The sequence below is a fragment of the Phocoena sinus genome, chromosome X (assembly GCF_008692025.1).
Source record: "Phocoena sinus isolate mPhoSin1 chromosome X, mPhoSin1.pri, whole genome shotgun sequence".
In the NCBI taxonomy this organism is placed as follows: Eukaryota; Metazoa; Chordata; class Mammalia; order Artiodactyla; family Phocoenidae; genus Phocoena; species Phocoena sinus.
This window is the reverse complement of record NC_045784.1, coordinates 32,340,477-32,357,080: the sequence shown is the minus strand read 5'-3', so window position 1 is coordinate 32,357,080 and position 16,604 is coordinate 32,340,477. Positions and strand designations below refer to the sequence as shown.

General features: G+C 35.5%; 1 protein-coding gene across 1 annotated transcript in view; it reads right to left on the bottom strand.

Annotated features, from left to right (window-relative positions):
* Positions 1-16,604, bottom strand: part of CFAP47 (cilia and flagella associated protein 47) — a 533,433-nt gene that overhangs the window by 305,348 nt on the left and 211,481 nt on the right. Inside the window, 3 exon segments of the mRNA XM_032618881.1 lie at positions 405-533; positions 1,439-1,525; positions 2,285-2,293. Of these exon segments, the coding sequence (XP_032474772.1) occupies positions 405-533; positions 1,439-1,525; positions 2,285-2,293 (225 nt within the window).

Here is a 16,604-nt window from a genome sequence, read left to right as displayed (position 1 = left end):
GAATATGTCTGTACCTACCAATTTTAGAGACTACATTTCCCAACTTCCCTTGAAGCTTGGTGCAGTCATATGACTAAATTTTGCCCAATGGAACGTGAAATGGAAATGATGCATTTTTCAGATAACATCCTTAAAAGGTATTTACTTGTCTTCTACTCTTTAACCTGCTCTTCCCTGTTCTGAGAAACTGATCCAGAAATGAAAGTCCAGTACTGAGGATGGAAGAGACACCCACTATTTCTAAACCACTTCTCCACAATAGATAGAAATAATATTTCTATCTTATTTGGCCCACTGTATTTTTTAATCTTTTACAGCAGCACTACCTATACCTTAACTACTATACTATTCATATAAATCAACCAAAAAAAACCCCTAGCAGTGAATAAGAGTGGAAAAGTTACCTTGTATGTCTGAAGGAATACATCCATCCATGCCCGTTTACTCCAGGTTTCAAACTTTGTAATATCTGTAACAACAGAATGCTTTTCCTTAGGTATATTGGAAAACTTGGGCAAGGTATTAGTGGAAAACTATAAAAAATAAAATATCACAACATTAATTACAATGCAAGGCAAATGTAAGTACAAAGTTTTAACTACTTAGTTAGCATACAATTTTTTTCTTTTAATAAAACCTTTACATGTCTTTTTTTCCCACTCATCCATACCTCTAATTCCCCATGTGCCAGTAATAGAAACTATCAACACAGGTAACTTTCTGGAACTCACAACCCCTATTTCATGTTGTAGATTTATTCAAACAATGTACCTACTAGCTCACTCTGTGGCAGAAGTGGTAGAATGAGATGCAAAATTATTCTGAATTCTGAACCCCCAAAGGAGCCACACCCTTTGGATGAAGCCACAGGGACTCAGCAGAGTACCAAAGAACAGGCCCTTGGCTTTTCTACTAATGTCATGTGGTGACTATAGTAACAGTGCCACAACTAAAGGAGCGTTGCCTCAAAGCCTACAGGCTTCTCAAAATAATTCCTCTTCTCAATAGGTTTTCATAAAATGAATTGTATAATTTGAAAAAAATGAATATCTTGTTTAATTTCTCCCTATTCTCCTCTAAAATTAAAGAAAGGAAGTGGCAAGTGGCAGGGAAAATAAACCAGTATTTTCTTTGAAAGATATACAGTCTAAGGATGTATTTTAAGAAAAAATTTAAATTAGCACAGACCATTCTTTATTTCTAAATCCCTTAAAAGAAGCAATTACCTGTATATTTAAGAAAGCCATGTAATCATTTCTGCATGGGAACTCCACAGAGATTTTTAGACAAATACAAATATATACTGTCCAGAGAGGCATAATCCTTAGGATATTTCATAAATAAAAAATCAAAGATTCTAAAATAAAATCTAACAAAGACCAAAACCCAGTAAATTCAATAACAGTGCAGATTTTTCCAAGAAATTAAATTCGCTTACTGTAATTTCAATCCACTTCTTACAATCTTCTGGTTCAAGCAGAAATTCTGGCAGTACATGAGAAATACATGCTCCTTGAGCACTAAACTAAAAAAAGAAAAAAACATTATTATAGCATAATACGATCAATCTATTACTTGCATTTGAACTTCGATGAAATTATTTCAATGTCATATAGTTTATATATGTATTGAATTTTAATTTTCAAATTTAAAATTTATATAATTAATTTAAAACTTTCCTTAACAATGAAATGTGCATATGATGTTTCCTTTGGAGAATTAATAGTGAGAAAGAACTTACTAAGTGCCTATAGCCATACACATCTACCTTTACATGTTAATGGGACACAGACAGTTATATGACTTGGACCCTATTGTCAAGACCATTTTATTGTTGTTATAATATTATAAAACTGAAAAATACCTGCAAAAAGTATGAACACAATAGAACATCTATTAGATAGATCATTAATCACCCTATGTTCATTGAATGCCTATCACCACATATGCCTGAATATAGAAAACTCCAATGTAACATAATCCATCGCCTATTTTTCCAGAGAATATCCAAAAATTGTGGCCTCTTTGATTATATAAATTTATAGTATCTGAAGCAGCAAATATCTATTTATATTATTATATACATGTGTATAATTTATATTTTAAAATATATTTTTTCACTGTCATATTTCTTGAAATGTTTCTATCTGAAGTCTTCATATGCATGTCCACTACCACCAGAACCACTCTATAGCCATCTAATACAAATTTGGCAAGAGTGTTTTTCAGTGGGGATTTGGGTGTTTAGGTCTAACTCATTTAGTGAGCAGAGAAGGCCACTTACCGTAAGCATCTAACAGAGAATTTACCATAAGCATTTAACAGAGAATGCCAGATCTAGTACTTTACTTAACTCTATAAACACCCTCAACAGTTTGCGGTCCTGTAACTAGTGAAAAGTGGGAAAAAGTAAAAGCAGAAAGAGGATTCTGAAAGCTCAAACCTTAAAGAGAGTACAGATGAATAACAGGAAGGCCATGTTTGTGGGAGTGGAAGGAGACAGCATGGTTCCAGAGTTGTTAAGTTTGCTGTGGCCCTGGGCCAGTCAAAGCTAGTGGAAGAAATCGTGTTGCATACATAAAGCTCCTTTGTTTGGAAAACAAACATCATTCCTTCTCTTTGATTTTGACGCATTTCCCATCTGCATTTGCATTATTCCTGTGTATCTTCATTACACTGGAATCACTATAGGTTTAAATAAAATCTAATTTTAATGGTTCACCACTCCTTAGCAGAAGTAGCCGCACTAAAGCCTATGTAAGAATTCAATGAGATGATGCCCATTAACTTGAAATCCTAGAGGTAAAACAAACAGCTCAGAGCCTTATGAAGAAACTGGAATACTTCCTTGCATGCAAAGCTAAGACAGGACGTCAGGAGGAAATAGTTGCTTCTATCAAATGCAACTGAGAGCCTAAGGAAAACTATCAGGGAACCACTAAACAGAGAGTTTCTTGAGGGAGACTACACGGTATTCATTTGAGTATTTCATAGTGCTCAGCAGAGAGCAGGCCCTCAGTAACACATTGAGGCCAAAGAATGCATTTTTGCATTGGTGAAGACAACAGGCCCAAAATGGAGCTGCTTATACTAAGCCCCACTTCACCAAATCAAGACTTCTTACAGTTTTGGCTCTCCCAGAAATGGAATCTTAAACCAGTCAATCAGAAATCGCCTGATCAGCACTACTTACGTTATCTGCCTGACAGACACCTGCCATTCCCTAAAGTAAGCTTGGAATAACCAATCTGCTTTTTTTGCTGTAGGGGCAGAAAACTTTTCCTTCCTTCCCTTCTAAATTTGTTGGCTGGTCGAATAATCAAATTGACATAAGACAGATTAACAGGGGAAAAAAACAAATTTAATTACATACCTATGGGAGCCCCACAAAGACATGAAGATTCAAAGGTAGTCAGGCAGTTGAGGTTTACATACTATGCTGAGCTTCGGAGAAGTGGGTAGGGATCTGGGGCTTCAAAGAGGAGGAAGGAAATTCATGGGAAGATGGGAAGTACAAGTGTTTGGTAAACAAATGTTTGCCAAGCCATGAAAATAAGTCTTTCTGATGTAAAAAGTTGTTGCTGGTAATAGCTCTCTTCCTGGTACAGACCCCCTATCTAAATTCTTTTAAGCAGTTAAGGGAGAGGTAAAATGCTTTTCATGAGTCTGCTGGTTCTCAATTGCCATTAGCTCAAAACAATCCCCACGCCAAACTGGGACATTTAGGGGTGACATATTCTGTTCCCTCTCACTGCCTCAGTTCAACTTCCTGTTCTTGCCCCCTTCTGCCTATAAAAATCTCTTGCCTTCAGAGCTCCTTTCTATCTGCTAGATTGAATGCTGACTGACTGATGAATTGCTGAAAGCCAGGAAGAGCTTTAAAATTTACTCAGCTGAATTTTGTTCTTTAACAGCACTTTACAGAGGCTGTTATGAAGTGAGGGGTAGCAGAATAAGCCACCCTAAAATATGCCTCTTTCGCATACCAATTATTTGGAGAAACTGCAGAGACAGGAGAAGCTTTGAAAACAGAGTAGAAGTTATCGATTTGTAAGGGAAATCTACATTTATAAAGCAAATTTACATTAGAAAGGGGGCCTGCACCAGGAAGGGAGCTATTACTACAGATAAGTTTTCCACACAGGAGACTTATCTGGCAGGGCAATCTTTCTTTACCAAACATTGCCTCCTCTCACCTTCCAGTAAATTCCACCCCCCTGCCACCCTTTGAAGCCTCAGACCCCTATACACCTTAGGTCAGGACTGCACTTAAACCTCAGTCCTCTGGCTGCCTTCTGAGTCATATCTTTCTGAGGCTACCATACTACTTACATAGGTAATTGAGTATGTTTTTTTTCCTCCTGTTAATCTTTTATTCTTGAGGTTCAGCCAAGAACTTAGAAGGGTAAAGGAATAATTAGTTTTCCTCCTCTACATGAGACTTGTTCCATTCTTTTCATTTTGAATATATCTCAAGGCCTACCTTCATCAAACGATAAGACAATATTTACAATTATGTTTTGTCAATAGATTTTATGTGTGGTTAGTAGTTTTACAGAGTTGACTCTTATAATTGATTTGATTACATTTTACATTTGATTACATTTATGCTAGGTTTTCTATTTGAACCTTCTGAGTTTACAGAGTAGAAGAAAATTAATTGAAATGAGTTATTAAATTTTAAACTTAATCTACAAAATTATACTTTCTCATTTACTGTGTAAAACATATAATTTCACTTGTACAGAACTCCTCACTCACTGACATCAAATTTAAATGGGAAAGCTAATAACATTTATGATTATTTTGAACTTTAATACATTTATTTCCATAATGAAACATACACACGTATCTTGGATTAACAACCCAATTCTATTAACCATACTGTCACTTTCTAAATGTTGAAGAATTTTATCACAGCTAACATATCCTGATAGACATGTATTTGCTGATAAAAGAGCAATAAATTTGAATAGCTTGGCTTTAATTCCAAAATCATTCTTCCATACCTGCATTCTCATACCATAAAGTGTCAAAACAGAAACCACCCATGTTAATGTTAACACTACTGGGAGCTGTGACAATAATAATGCTCCAAGAATAACATGATGAACACAAGTACCATAGAGTTTAATGATGCTATCAGAAAACTGATTTTTATAATGCACAAACAATAAGGATTTATTTAAGTAACGAAACTTCCTTCTTTTGTTCATAGTTAATACACCATTAGATTTTAAAAGCACAACGAACTTTCTAAAACAAGAAGAGCATTAGAATTTTTGCCTCACTGAATTAGAGCATTTAATTTATTGCATGAATCATCAAGGACCAAGTGTAGGAAGTGGTAAAATTAAAAGTCATGTGCTTTCTATTTTAAACTCATAAAAATTTAAATAAAATTCCCATTTTATCTAATGAAAACACAACAACCTACAGACTGGGAGAAAATATTTGCAAATGATGTGACCCACAAGAGCTTAATTTCCAAAATACACAATTCACAATTCACACAACTGAATAACAAAAAAGCAAACAACCCGATCAAAAAATGGGCCAAAGACCTAAATAGACAATTCTCCAAAGAAGACATACGGATGGATAACAGGCACATGAAAAGATGCTCATCATCGCTAATTATTAGAAAAATGCAAATCAAAACTACAATGAGATACCACCTCACACCAGTCAGAATGGCTATCATTATAAAGTGTACAAATAACAAATGCTGGAGAGGGTGTGGAGAAAAGGGAACCCTACTACACTGTTGGTGGGAATGAAAATTGGTGCAGCCACTATGAAAACCTCCAGTACGGAGGTTCCTCAAAAAAGTAAAAATAAAGTTGCCATATGATCCAGCAATCCCACTCCTGGGCATATACTCAGACAAAACTATAATTTGAAAAGATACATGCACCCCAATGTCCATTGCAGCACTACTTACAATAGCCGAGACATGGAAACAACCTAAATGTCCATTGAAAGATGAATGGTAAACAAGATGTGGGATATATATACAATGGACTATTACTCAGCCATTAAAATGAACGAAATAATGCCATTTGCAGCAGCATGGATGGAACTAGATATTATCATGCTAAGTGAAGTAAGTCAGAAAGAGAAAGACGAATATGATATATCACTTATATATGGAATCTAAAATATGACACAGGGCTTCCCTGGTGGCACAGTGGTTAAGAATCTGCGTACCAATGCAAGGGACATGGGTTCAAGCCCTGGTCCAGGAAGATCCCACACGCCACGGAACAACTAAACCCGTGTGCCACAACTACTGAGCCTGAGCTCTAGAGCCCGCAAGCCACAATTACTGAAGCTTGTGCGCCTAGACCCCATGCTCTGCAACAAGAGAAGCCACCACAATGAGAAGCCCATGCACCAAAACAAAGAGTAGCCCCCACTCGCCACAGCTAGAGAAAGCCCACAAGCAGCAACGAACACCCAAGGCAGTGAAAAATAAATAAATAAATTTATTAAAAAATAAATAAAATACAACACAAATGAACATATCTACAAAACAGAAACAGACTCACAGACATAGAGAACAGACTTGTGGTTGCCAAGAGGGATGGGGGTGGGGGAGGGAAGGATTGGGAGTTTGGGATTGGTAGATGTAAACTATTATATACAGGATGGATAAACAACAAGGTCCTACTGTATAGCACAGGGAACTATATTCAATATCTTGTGATAAGCCATAATGGAAAAAAATATGAAAAAGTATATACATATATATGTATACAACTGAGTCACTTTGCTGTACAACAGAGATTAACACAACATTGTAAATCAACTATACTTCAGTAAAAAAATTTTTTAGGAAATAATAACTTTCATATGAGAAAGTAATGTTAAGAAAACACCAAATTGAATTCTGTCTAGAGTAATCGCTTAGAAACTTGTTTAATATGTATGTAAAATGCTGATAACTTCTATTAAGATCTTATTTTCTGAAGAAAAGTACAGTCTTTTCCTTATGTGAAAAGTAAGTGGGATTGAATAGATGATCTTTGGGTTCATTTCCAGTTTATTTATTATTTTTAATTTGTGTTGGAGTATAGTTGCTTTACAATATTGTGTTAGTTTACACAGTACAGCAAAGTGAATCAGCTATACGTATACATATATCCCCTCTTTTTGGATTTCCTTCTCATTTAGGTCATCACAGAGCACTGGGTAGAGTTCCCTGTGCTGTAGGTTCTCATTAGTTATCTATTTTATACATAGTATCAAGAGTATACATGTCAATCCCAATCTCCCCATTCATCCCACCCCCTTCAATAAATTTTTTTAAAAATAAAAGACACACTTGACAAATACTGGTTCTCTGGCATTCTTATAACAACAAAACATTTATTTCTAACAGAACAGATTTTTAAAATATTCTATTTCCTGAAATAATATCACAAGAGTCAGTTTTTAGTATGTCACTAATGGTTATCCCACTGGAATAATTTAAGAAAACATTTTGGCATATGAAAGCCACAGATCATAATTTATTTAAATAATAATAATCTACTATGCATCATGTAATACACATTTTATTATTTCTAATACTTTTCATCAACCAAAGAAGTTTAAGAATTATTATTGTCAATTTTACAGATATTGAAATTGGAGCTTAAACAGGTTAAGTACTTTGTACAAGGTCACAAAAGTACAAAAGACCTAGAATTTTAGTCTGCATCTGTCTGATTCAAAAGTCATGCTCTTTAATCCACTTCACTGCACTGTTCCAGAATCACTTCTTATGCTGTTGCTTTGAAATATTTCCATTCTTAGATGAAACTCCATTAAATAAGATACTATAGTGGTCATGCAAAAGTAAGAAAGATATAAAGTTTTTAAAGATAAAAGAAGTGAAATCACAAATGGAATTGAATTTATTAGGCTGGCCCAAAAGTTTGTTCGGTTTTAAGTAAAAATAGACATTTTTCATTTTCACCAAGAACTTTATTGAACAACGTATTCATTAACTGAATGAACTTTTTGGCCCACCCAATACTTATAAAGGGAAGAGAGTTAGTTTTTCTAAGTATATTTATTTTGGTGTATGAACAATTTGTTTAAAAATCAATGAGTCCAACAGAATGGGAATGGTTCCATAAACAATGGTATCTCTTTGTAATTAAAAGTGATGTTTGTAAAGAGTTTTTAACAAAATAGGGAAATGTTTATGTTAAGTTAATAAAGCAGGATTAAAATATGTTTAGAAGGGAATCCTAACTAAGAAATAAATATGCATAAAATTGACTTGAAGGAAATACAGTAAAATGTTAACCGAAGTTAAAAAAAAAAAATCAATGGAATTAGAAAGTAAGTTATAGTAGTCTTATTTTAAGTGATATCCTACTTTACAGTTTCAATGAAGGGTACATGATGTTTATATTCTGCTTCTATTTTGAGTTTTATATTATGGAAAATACAAATCAAAAAAGTTTATTTTTCAATGAAAATCACATCATAAAAATGATTACTGGTTATAAACAAATGAAATTATATCAAAGGATGTTAGGTACTGTATTAGGCTGCTCAGGCTGTCATAACAGAATACCATAGGCTGGGTAACTTAAACAATAGAAATGTATTTTCTCACAGTTTTGGAGGCAAGAAGTCCAAGAACAAGCAAGGTGCCAGCCAATTCAGTTTCTGGTGAGACCTCTCTTCCTAAGAAGACAGCTTAGGGTCCCACCCTTATGACATCTTTAACCATAATTACATCCTAAAGGTTCTATCTCCAAATACAGTCATAAGGGGGTTAGGGCTTCAACAAGTGAATTCTAGGGAGACACAATTCATTCTATAACAGGCACAAAAGACAGGAAACATTAAGCATATTATTTCGAATACAGCAATATAAAATTTATTGTAAAATATAACACCCAATTTATATATATTTTTAATAACAGAAGACACATGGCATTGTTATGGTCTGAAATATGTGCCTCCAAAAGTCATATGTTAAAAACCTAACCCTCAGTATTCCAGAATGTAACTGTATTTGGAGTTAAGGCCTTTAGAGAGGTGATTAAGGTAAAATGAAGCTCTTAGAGTGGGTCCTAATCCAATCTGACTGGTGTCCTTATAAGAAGATGGAGTTTAGACACACAGAGAGATACCAGGGGGGTGTGCACACATAAGAAAGACCATGTAAGCACACAGAGAAAAGGCGGCCATCTGCAAGCCAAGCCAGAGGCCTCAGAAGAGAACCAATCTGCAGACACCTTGATTTTGCACTTCCAGCCTCCAAAACTGTGAGAAAATAAATTTCTGTTGTTTAAGGCTGCCAGTCTGTGGTATTTTGTTATGGTTGTTCTAGCAAACTAATATAGGTATTATGGAATAAATGCCTTAAAGTTATTTTTAAGACTTTATAGTTTAATATTATACATAATGTTCAATGTATGACATTCATAGTACATACCCCACCTTTCTCCAACTTGACCCTCTCTCACTAGAATCTCTCCTAGAATGCAAATCCTTTACCTTTTCTTCTTTTACCCCTAATTTTTATATTTCACAAAATTTTCCTGTTTTATGACTGTCCTGAGATCCAATTTCAAAGTTTTATTTCTTTCACCACATAAGCTCAAAAACTAAAGCTCTGAGAGTGACAACGTTAATAAATAAAAGTTTAATGAACATTGGCCACATTCCATGTTATCAATGACCCTGGGTGTTAGAGGTGCCAGATGAATGAGATGTGCTTCCTGCCCTCAGAATGCTTTAAAATTAGTGGGGTACACAGATTCATGAATAAGTCAGTGGTGTTGAAAATAATTTACATAGTTATACACAGCTGTGCTGTTTTCCTTAACAGAATCTTCCTCATTCTCCCACTCAGACTGGTTGTAGAGGAAAAGGAGGAAATGTAGACTTGGATCTTCACATATCTTAGTCTCTTCTAACCTGAACAGTCTCTTTACAGTGACTCTGTTCTTTGGGGTAAATAATCAAAATTTCAGACCTTCCCATCCCCCCAACAAGATGGTATCTGGGAAGAGGTAGGTATATTTTCTACTAAATAAAGCTTCAACTTCAGGTTTCCTCACTTTCATGAGCCTCTTCTAAAGCTATGCATGTAATTTTTGTATTTAGAATTTGATACTATTTTATAAAGAAGGGATCTCCAAATTGTGTAAGGTCTCTCAGAACATGGATCAGCCCTGCAGTGGGCTTTCATGAGGGAGGGGAGACGGGCTCTTGTGTCTGTACATGCATCTGTCACTACTTTTCTGGATACTCAGTCTCTTTGGCAATGCCCCCTCTCTACCTGGAGCCTACTGACATGTTGCCATCTGCTACTGAGGCCTGAGATAGGGATCTTGAGTCTCTCCCCTTAGTCCCACCCAGGACCAAGAGGGTCTCATAAGTGACTCAGCCACTTCCCAGTCATCATATATTTTTCATTAATGCTGTGGCTGCAGAGTCAACCATCTCCGACTATTCTACCTATTCAATGGAGTGCCTCTCATTTAGTCAGGCTCCACAACAGATTGCCTGGGTCTTAACTCAGTCACCCTCAGTGACTTTGAAACTCCTACATCCCTTCCAACCACAAGAAACTTAAGCCAGTTTTGGCTATTGACATGACAGTGAGAACCTAACACACAAAGAAAAAATATTTTGTTCAGTACCATGTCTAATTTTTAAGACCACAGTATTGCTACGGACAGAAAAATTCTGATCTGGAAATTAAAAAATAAAAATGAACACTGAAACTTTGATTTGCATTCCTGCTATAAGTGCCCTCTTCTTACCCTACATCCCCATTCCTCCTAAAGAAGCTGAACATCTCTGGCCAACCATGGAGTCAATTCCACATGAAAAGAAACATATAAAAATATGATATTTCAAAATATATTAACCACATTACATAAATAACTACAAGTAACAAATGCTACTTTAGTGGGACAGGAGCATGGATAATGGAGTAATAAGGCTGCCTATGGATGTGGAGAGTTCCAGTGGACAAGGCAGATGTAGGCAGAGGAAGTGGTATAAATTTACCAACACTCCACTGACACTTTTTTCTTATATGAACAAAACTTTTATGTAAAAAATATTTTTAACATCTTTATTGGAGCATAATTGCTTTACAATGGTGTGTTAGTTTCTGCTGTATAACAAAGTGAATCAGCTATATGTATACATATACCCCCATATCTACTCCCTCTTCTGTCTCCCTCCCACCCTCCTTATCCCACCCCTCTAGGTGGTCACAAAGCACCAAGCTGATCTCCCTGTGCTATGCAGCTGCTCCCCACTAGCCATCTATTTCACATTTGGTAGTGTATATATGTCCATGCTACTCTCTCACTTCATCCCAGCTTACCATTCCCCCTCACCATGTTCTCAAGTCCATTCTCTACATCTGCGTATTTATTCCTGTCCTGCCCCTAGGTTCATCAGAACCATTTATTTATTTACTTATTTTTTTAGATTCCATATCTTTGTGTTAGCATACAGTATTTGTTTTTCTCTTTCTGACTTACTTCACTCTATATGACAGACTCTAGGTCCATCCACCTCATGACAAATAACTCAATTTCGTTTAGTTTTATGGCTGAGTATTATTCCATTGTATATATGTGCCACATCTTCTTTATCCATTCATCTGATGATGGACACTTAGGTTGCTTCCATGTAATGGCTATTGTAAATAGAGCTGCAGTGAACATTGTGGTACATGACTCTTTTTGAATTATGGTTCTCTCAGGGTACATGCCCAGTAGTGGGATTGCGAGGTCATATGGTAGTTCTATTTTTAGTTTTTTAAGGCATCTCCATACTGTTCTCCATAGTGGCTGTACCAATTCACATTCCCACCAGCAGTGCAAGAGGGTTCCCTCTTCTCCACACCCTCTCCAGCATTTATTGTTTCTAGATTTTTTGATGATGGCCATTCTGACCGGTGTGAGGTGATATCTCATTGTAGTTTTGATTTGCATTTCTCTAATGATTAATGATGTTGAGTATTCTTTCATGTGTTTGTTGGCAATCTGTAAACCTTCTTTGGAGAAATGTCTATTTAGGTCTTCTGCCCATTTTTGGATTGAGTTGTTTTTTTTATTATTGAGCTGCATGAGCTTCTTATAAATTTTGGAGATTAATCCTTTGTCAGTTGCTTCATTTGCAAATATTTTCTCCCATTCTGAGGGTTGTCTTTTGGTCTTGTTTATGGTTTCCTTTGCTGTGCAAAAGCTTTGAAGTTTCATTAGGTCCCATTTGTTTTTGTTTTTATTTCCATTTCTCTAGGAGGTGGGTCAAAAAAGATCTTGCTGTGATTTATGTCATAGAGTGTTCTGCCTATATTTTCCTCTAAGAGTTTTATAGTGTCTGGCCTTACATTTAGGTCTTGAATCCATGTTGAGTTTATTTTTGTGTATGGTGTTAGGAAGTATTCTAATTTCATTTTTTTACAAGTAGCTGTCCAGTTTTCCCAGCACCACTTATTGAAGAGGCTCCCTTTTCTCCACTGTATATTCTTGTGTCCTTTATCAAAGATAAGGTGACCATACGTGCGTGGGTTTATCTCTGGGCTTTCTATCCTGTTCCACTGATCTATATTCCTGTTTTTGTGCCAGTACCATACTGTCTTGATTACTGTAGCTTTGTAGTATAGTGTGAAGTCAGGGAGCCTGATTCTTCCAGCTCCGTTTTTCTTTCTCAAGACTGCTTTGGGTATTTGGAGTCTTTTTTGTTTCCATACAAATCGTGAAATTTTTTGTTCTAGCTCTGTGAAAAATGCCATTCGCAGTTTGACAGGGATTGCACTGAATCTGTAGATTGCTTTGGGTAGTATAGTCATTTTCACAATATTGATTCTTCCAATCCAAGAACATGGTACAGCTCTCCATCTGTTTGTATCATCTTTAATTTCTTTCATCAGTGTCTGATAGTTTTCTGCATACAGGTCTTTTGTCCCCTTAGGTAGGTTTATTCCTAGGTATATTATTCTTTTGGTTCTAATGGTAAATGGGAGTGTTCCCTTAATTGCTCTTTCCAATTTTCATCATTAGTGCATAGGAATGAAAGAGATTTCTGTGCATTAATTTTGTATCCTGTTACTTTACAAAATTCATTGATTAGCTCTGATAGTTTTCTGGTAGCATCCTTAGGATATTCTATGTATAGTACCATGTGATCTGCAAACAGTGACAGCTTTACTTCTTTTCTGATTTGGATTCCTTTATTTTATTTTCTTCTCTGATCACTGTGGCTAAAACTTCCAAAACTATGCTGAATAATAATGGTGAGAGTGAGCATCCTTGTCTTGCTCCTGATTTTAGAGGAAATGCTTTCAGTTTTTCACCACTGAGAACAATGTTGGCTGTGGGTTTCTCACATATGGCCTTTATTATGTTGAGGTAAGTTCCCTCTATGTCTACTTTCTGGAGAGTTTTTATCATAACTGGGTGTTGAATTTTGTTGAAAGCTTTTTCTGCATCTATTGAGATTATCACATGGTTTTTATCCTTCAGTTTGTTAATATGGTGTATCACCTTGATTTTCATATATTGAAAAATCCTTGCATTCCTGGGACAAACCCCACTTGATTATGGTGTACAATCCTTTTAATGTGATGTTGGATTCTGTTTGCTAGTATTTTGTTGAGGATTTTTGCATCTATGTTCATCAGTGATATTGGTCTGTAGTTTTGTGTGTGTGTGTGTGTGTGTGTGTGTGACATCTTTGGTTTTGGTATCAGGGTGATGGTGGCCTCATAGAATGAGTTTGGGAGTGTTCCTCCCTCTGCTATATTTTGAAAATCTTTGAGAAGGATAGGTGTTAGCTCTTCTCTAAATGTTTGATAGAATTTGCCTGTGAAGCCATCTGGTCCTGGGCTTTTGTTTGTTGGAAGATTTTTAATCATAGTTTCAATTTCAGTGCTTGTGATTGGTCTGTTTTTATTTTCTATTTCTTTGTGCTTCTGTCTCGGAACATTGTGCTTTTTTAAGACTGTTCATTTCTTCCTGGTTGTCCATTTTACTGGCATACAGTTGCTTGTAGTAATTTCTCATGATCCTTTGTATTTCTGCAGTGTCAGTTATTCCTTCTCTGTTTTCATTTCTAATTCTGTTGATTTGAGTCTTCTCCCTTTTTTTCTTGATGAGCCTGACTAATGGTTTATCAATTTTGTTTATCTTCTCAAAGAACCAGCTTTTAGTTTTACTGATCTTTGCTATCATTTCCTTCATTTATTTCTGATCTGATCTTTATGATATCTTTCCTTCTGCTAACTATGGGTGTTTTTTTTCCTCTTTCTCTAATTGCTTTAGCTGTAAGGTTAGGTTGTTTATTTGAGATGTTTGTTGATCTTAAGGTAGGATTTTATTGCTATAAACTTCCCTCTTAGAACTGCTTTTGCTGCATCCCATAGGTTTTGGGTCATCATATCTCCATTGTCATTTCTTTCTAGGTATTTTTTGATTTCCTTTTTGATTTCTTCAGTGATCTCTCAGTTATTTAGTAGCATACTGTCTAACCTCCATGTGTTTGTGTTTTTAAAGTTGTTTTCATGTAACTGATATCTAGTCTCATAGTGTTGTGGTCGGAAAAGATACTTGATACAATTTCAATTTTTTAAAATTTACCAAGGCTTGATTTGTGACCCAAGATATGATCTATCTGGAGAATGTTCCATGACTACTTGAGAAGAATATGTATACTATTATTTTGGGATGGAATCTCCTATAAATACCAATTAAGTCCACCTTGTTTAATGTATCACTTAAAGCTTGTGTTTCCTTATTTATTTTCATTTTGATCTGTCCATTGGTGAAAGTGGGGTGTTAAAGCCCCCTACTATGATTGTGTTACTGTCAATTTCCCTTTTTATGGCTGTTAGCATTTGCCTTATGTATTGAAGTTCTCCTATGCTGGGTGCATAAATATTTACAATTTTTATATCTCCTTCTTGGATTGATCCCTTGATCATTATGTAGTATCCTTCTCTGTCTCTTGTAATAGTCTTTATTTTAAAGTCTCCACTTTGCCTGCCGCACCCCTGTTGTTGTGCTCTCCTCCACGGCTCTGAAGCTTCCCCCATCAGCCCCCCACAGTCTCTTCCTGGGAAGGGGCTTCCTAGTGTTTGGAAACCTTTCCTCCTTCACAGCTCCCTCCCACTGGTGCAGGTCCCATTCCTATTCTTTTGTCTCTGTTTATTCTTTTTTCTTTTGCCCTACCCAGGTATGTGGGGACTTTCTTGCCTTTTGGGAGGTCTGAGGTCTTCTGCCAACATTCAGTAGTAGATGTTCTGTAGGAGTTGTTCCACGTGTAGATGTATTTCTGGTGTATCTGTGGGGAGAAATGTGATCTCTGCATCTTACTCTTCTGCCTTCTTCCATGCCCCCCAATCGTTTTGTTTTGTTTTGTTTTTTTAATCAAGCCTGACAATTTCTGTCTTTTGATTAGCTTGTTTAGTCCATTCACATGTAGGGTTATTACTGATATTTTTGGATTTATATCTGCTACTTTATTTGTCTTTTGTATGCTTCATATTTTTTCTTTTGTTTCTTCTTTATTGTCTTCTTCTATATTAAGTGGATTCTTTCTAGTATACCATGTTGATTCCTCAATGATTTTTAACTGCAGTTTTACGTTATTTTCTTATTGCTTGCTCTCAGGATTATAATATGCATCTCAACTTAGCATCTACTCCAGATTTATACTAACTCAATTCTACTATGTTATGAAATGTTGCTCCAATATAGTTCTATTCCTTTTCTTTACTGTCACATAGAATTACATCTTTATGTGTCACAAACCCAACAATCTAGTGTTATAATTGTTATTTTATATAACCTTATGTCTTCTAAAGATGTTAAGAGAAAAAAGGAAAAATCTATTTATATAGGTTTTTATATTACATTTCATTACCATTTCTGGTTCTCATCTTTTCTTTCTGTGGATTCAATTTACTATACAGTGTCATTTCCTTGTTCTGATATAGCTTCATTTCTATTGCCCTGCTTTGTAATGTTATTTACAAAATATCTCTATATGCTATTAGCCCAACTATACAATTTTATATTGTTTTGTGCAAGTGTTTTTAAGAATCATTTAAGAGAAGATAAGAGAATAAATTTATGGCAGTACAGTCATAAAGTTCCAGAGTTCTGACTGATTTATTTTTTTGGAATGAATCAAAACTGATTCAAGTTTCAGGATCATAAAGGAACTCTCATTTAATTTCATTTCAATATCCTCATGATGCTGTTTTGAAGTTATCTTTATTTTCTATTACCACAGAAACGATGCCTCTGAATGCTACAAGTTTAAGAACAAGATATTCCTATAGTGTCCCTGGCATCATTTGATCTTTACTAAATCTGTAGGCATCATAAAAACATCTTTAAACATACCATTGACTGAAGTGAAATTGCTACTATTCGTAAGTTTTCATCTATGATACTGGCAACTTCATAAAATTGGCCTAATATATCTGTCTCCCTTAATCTAATGTATACACACATAGTGCATGTGCACATGTATACACATATGCACACACACATACACACACATCACACACTATATACCTTTCTCCATACTCAAACAGCCATTATTGCCTTAGTCCTATTTGA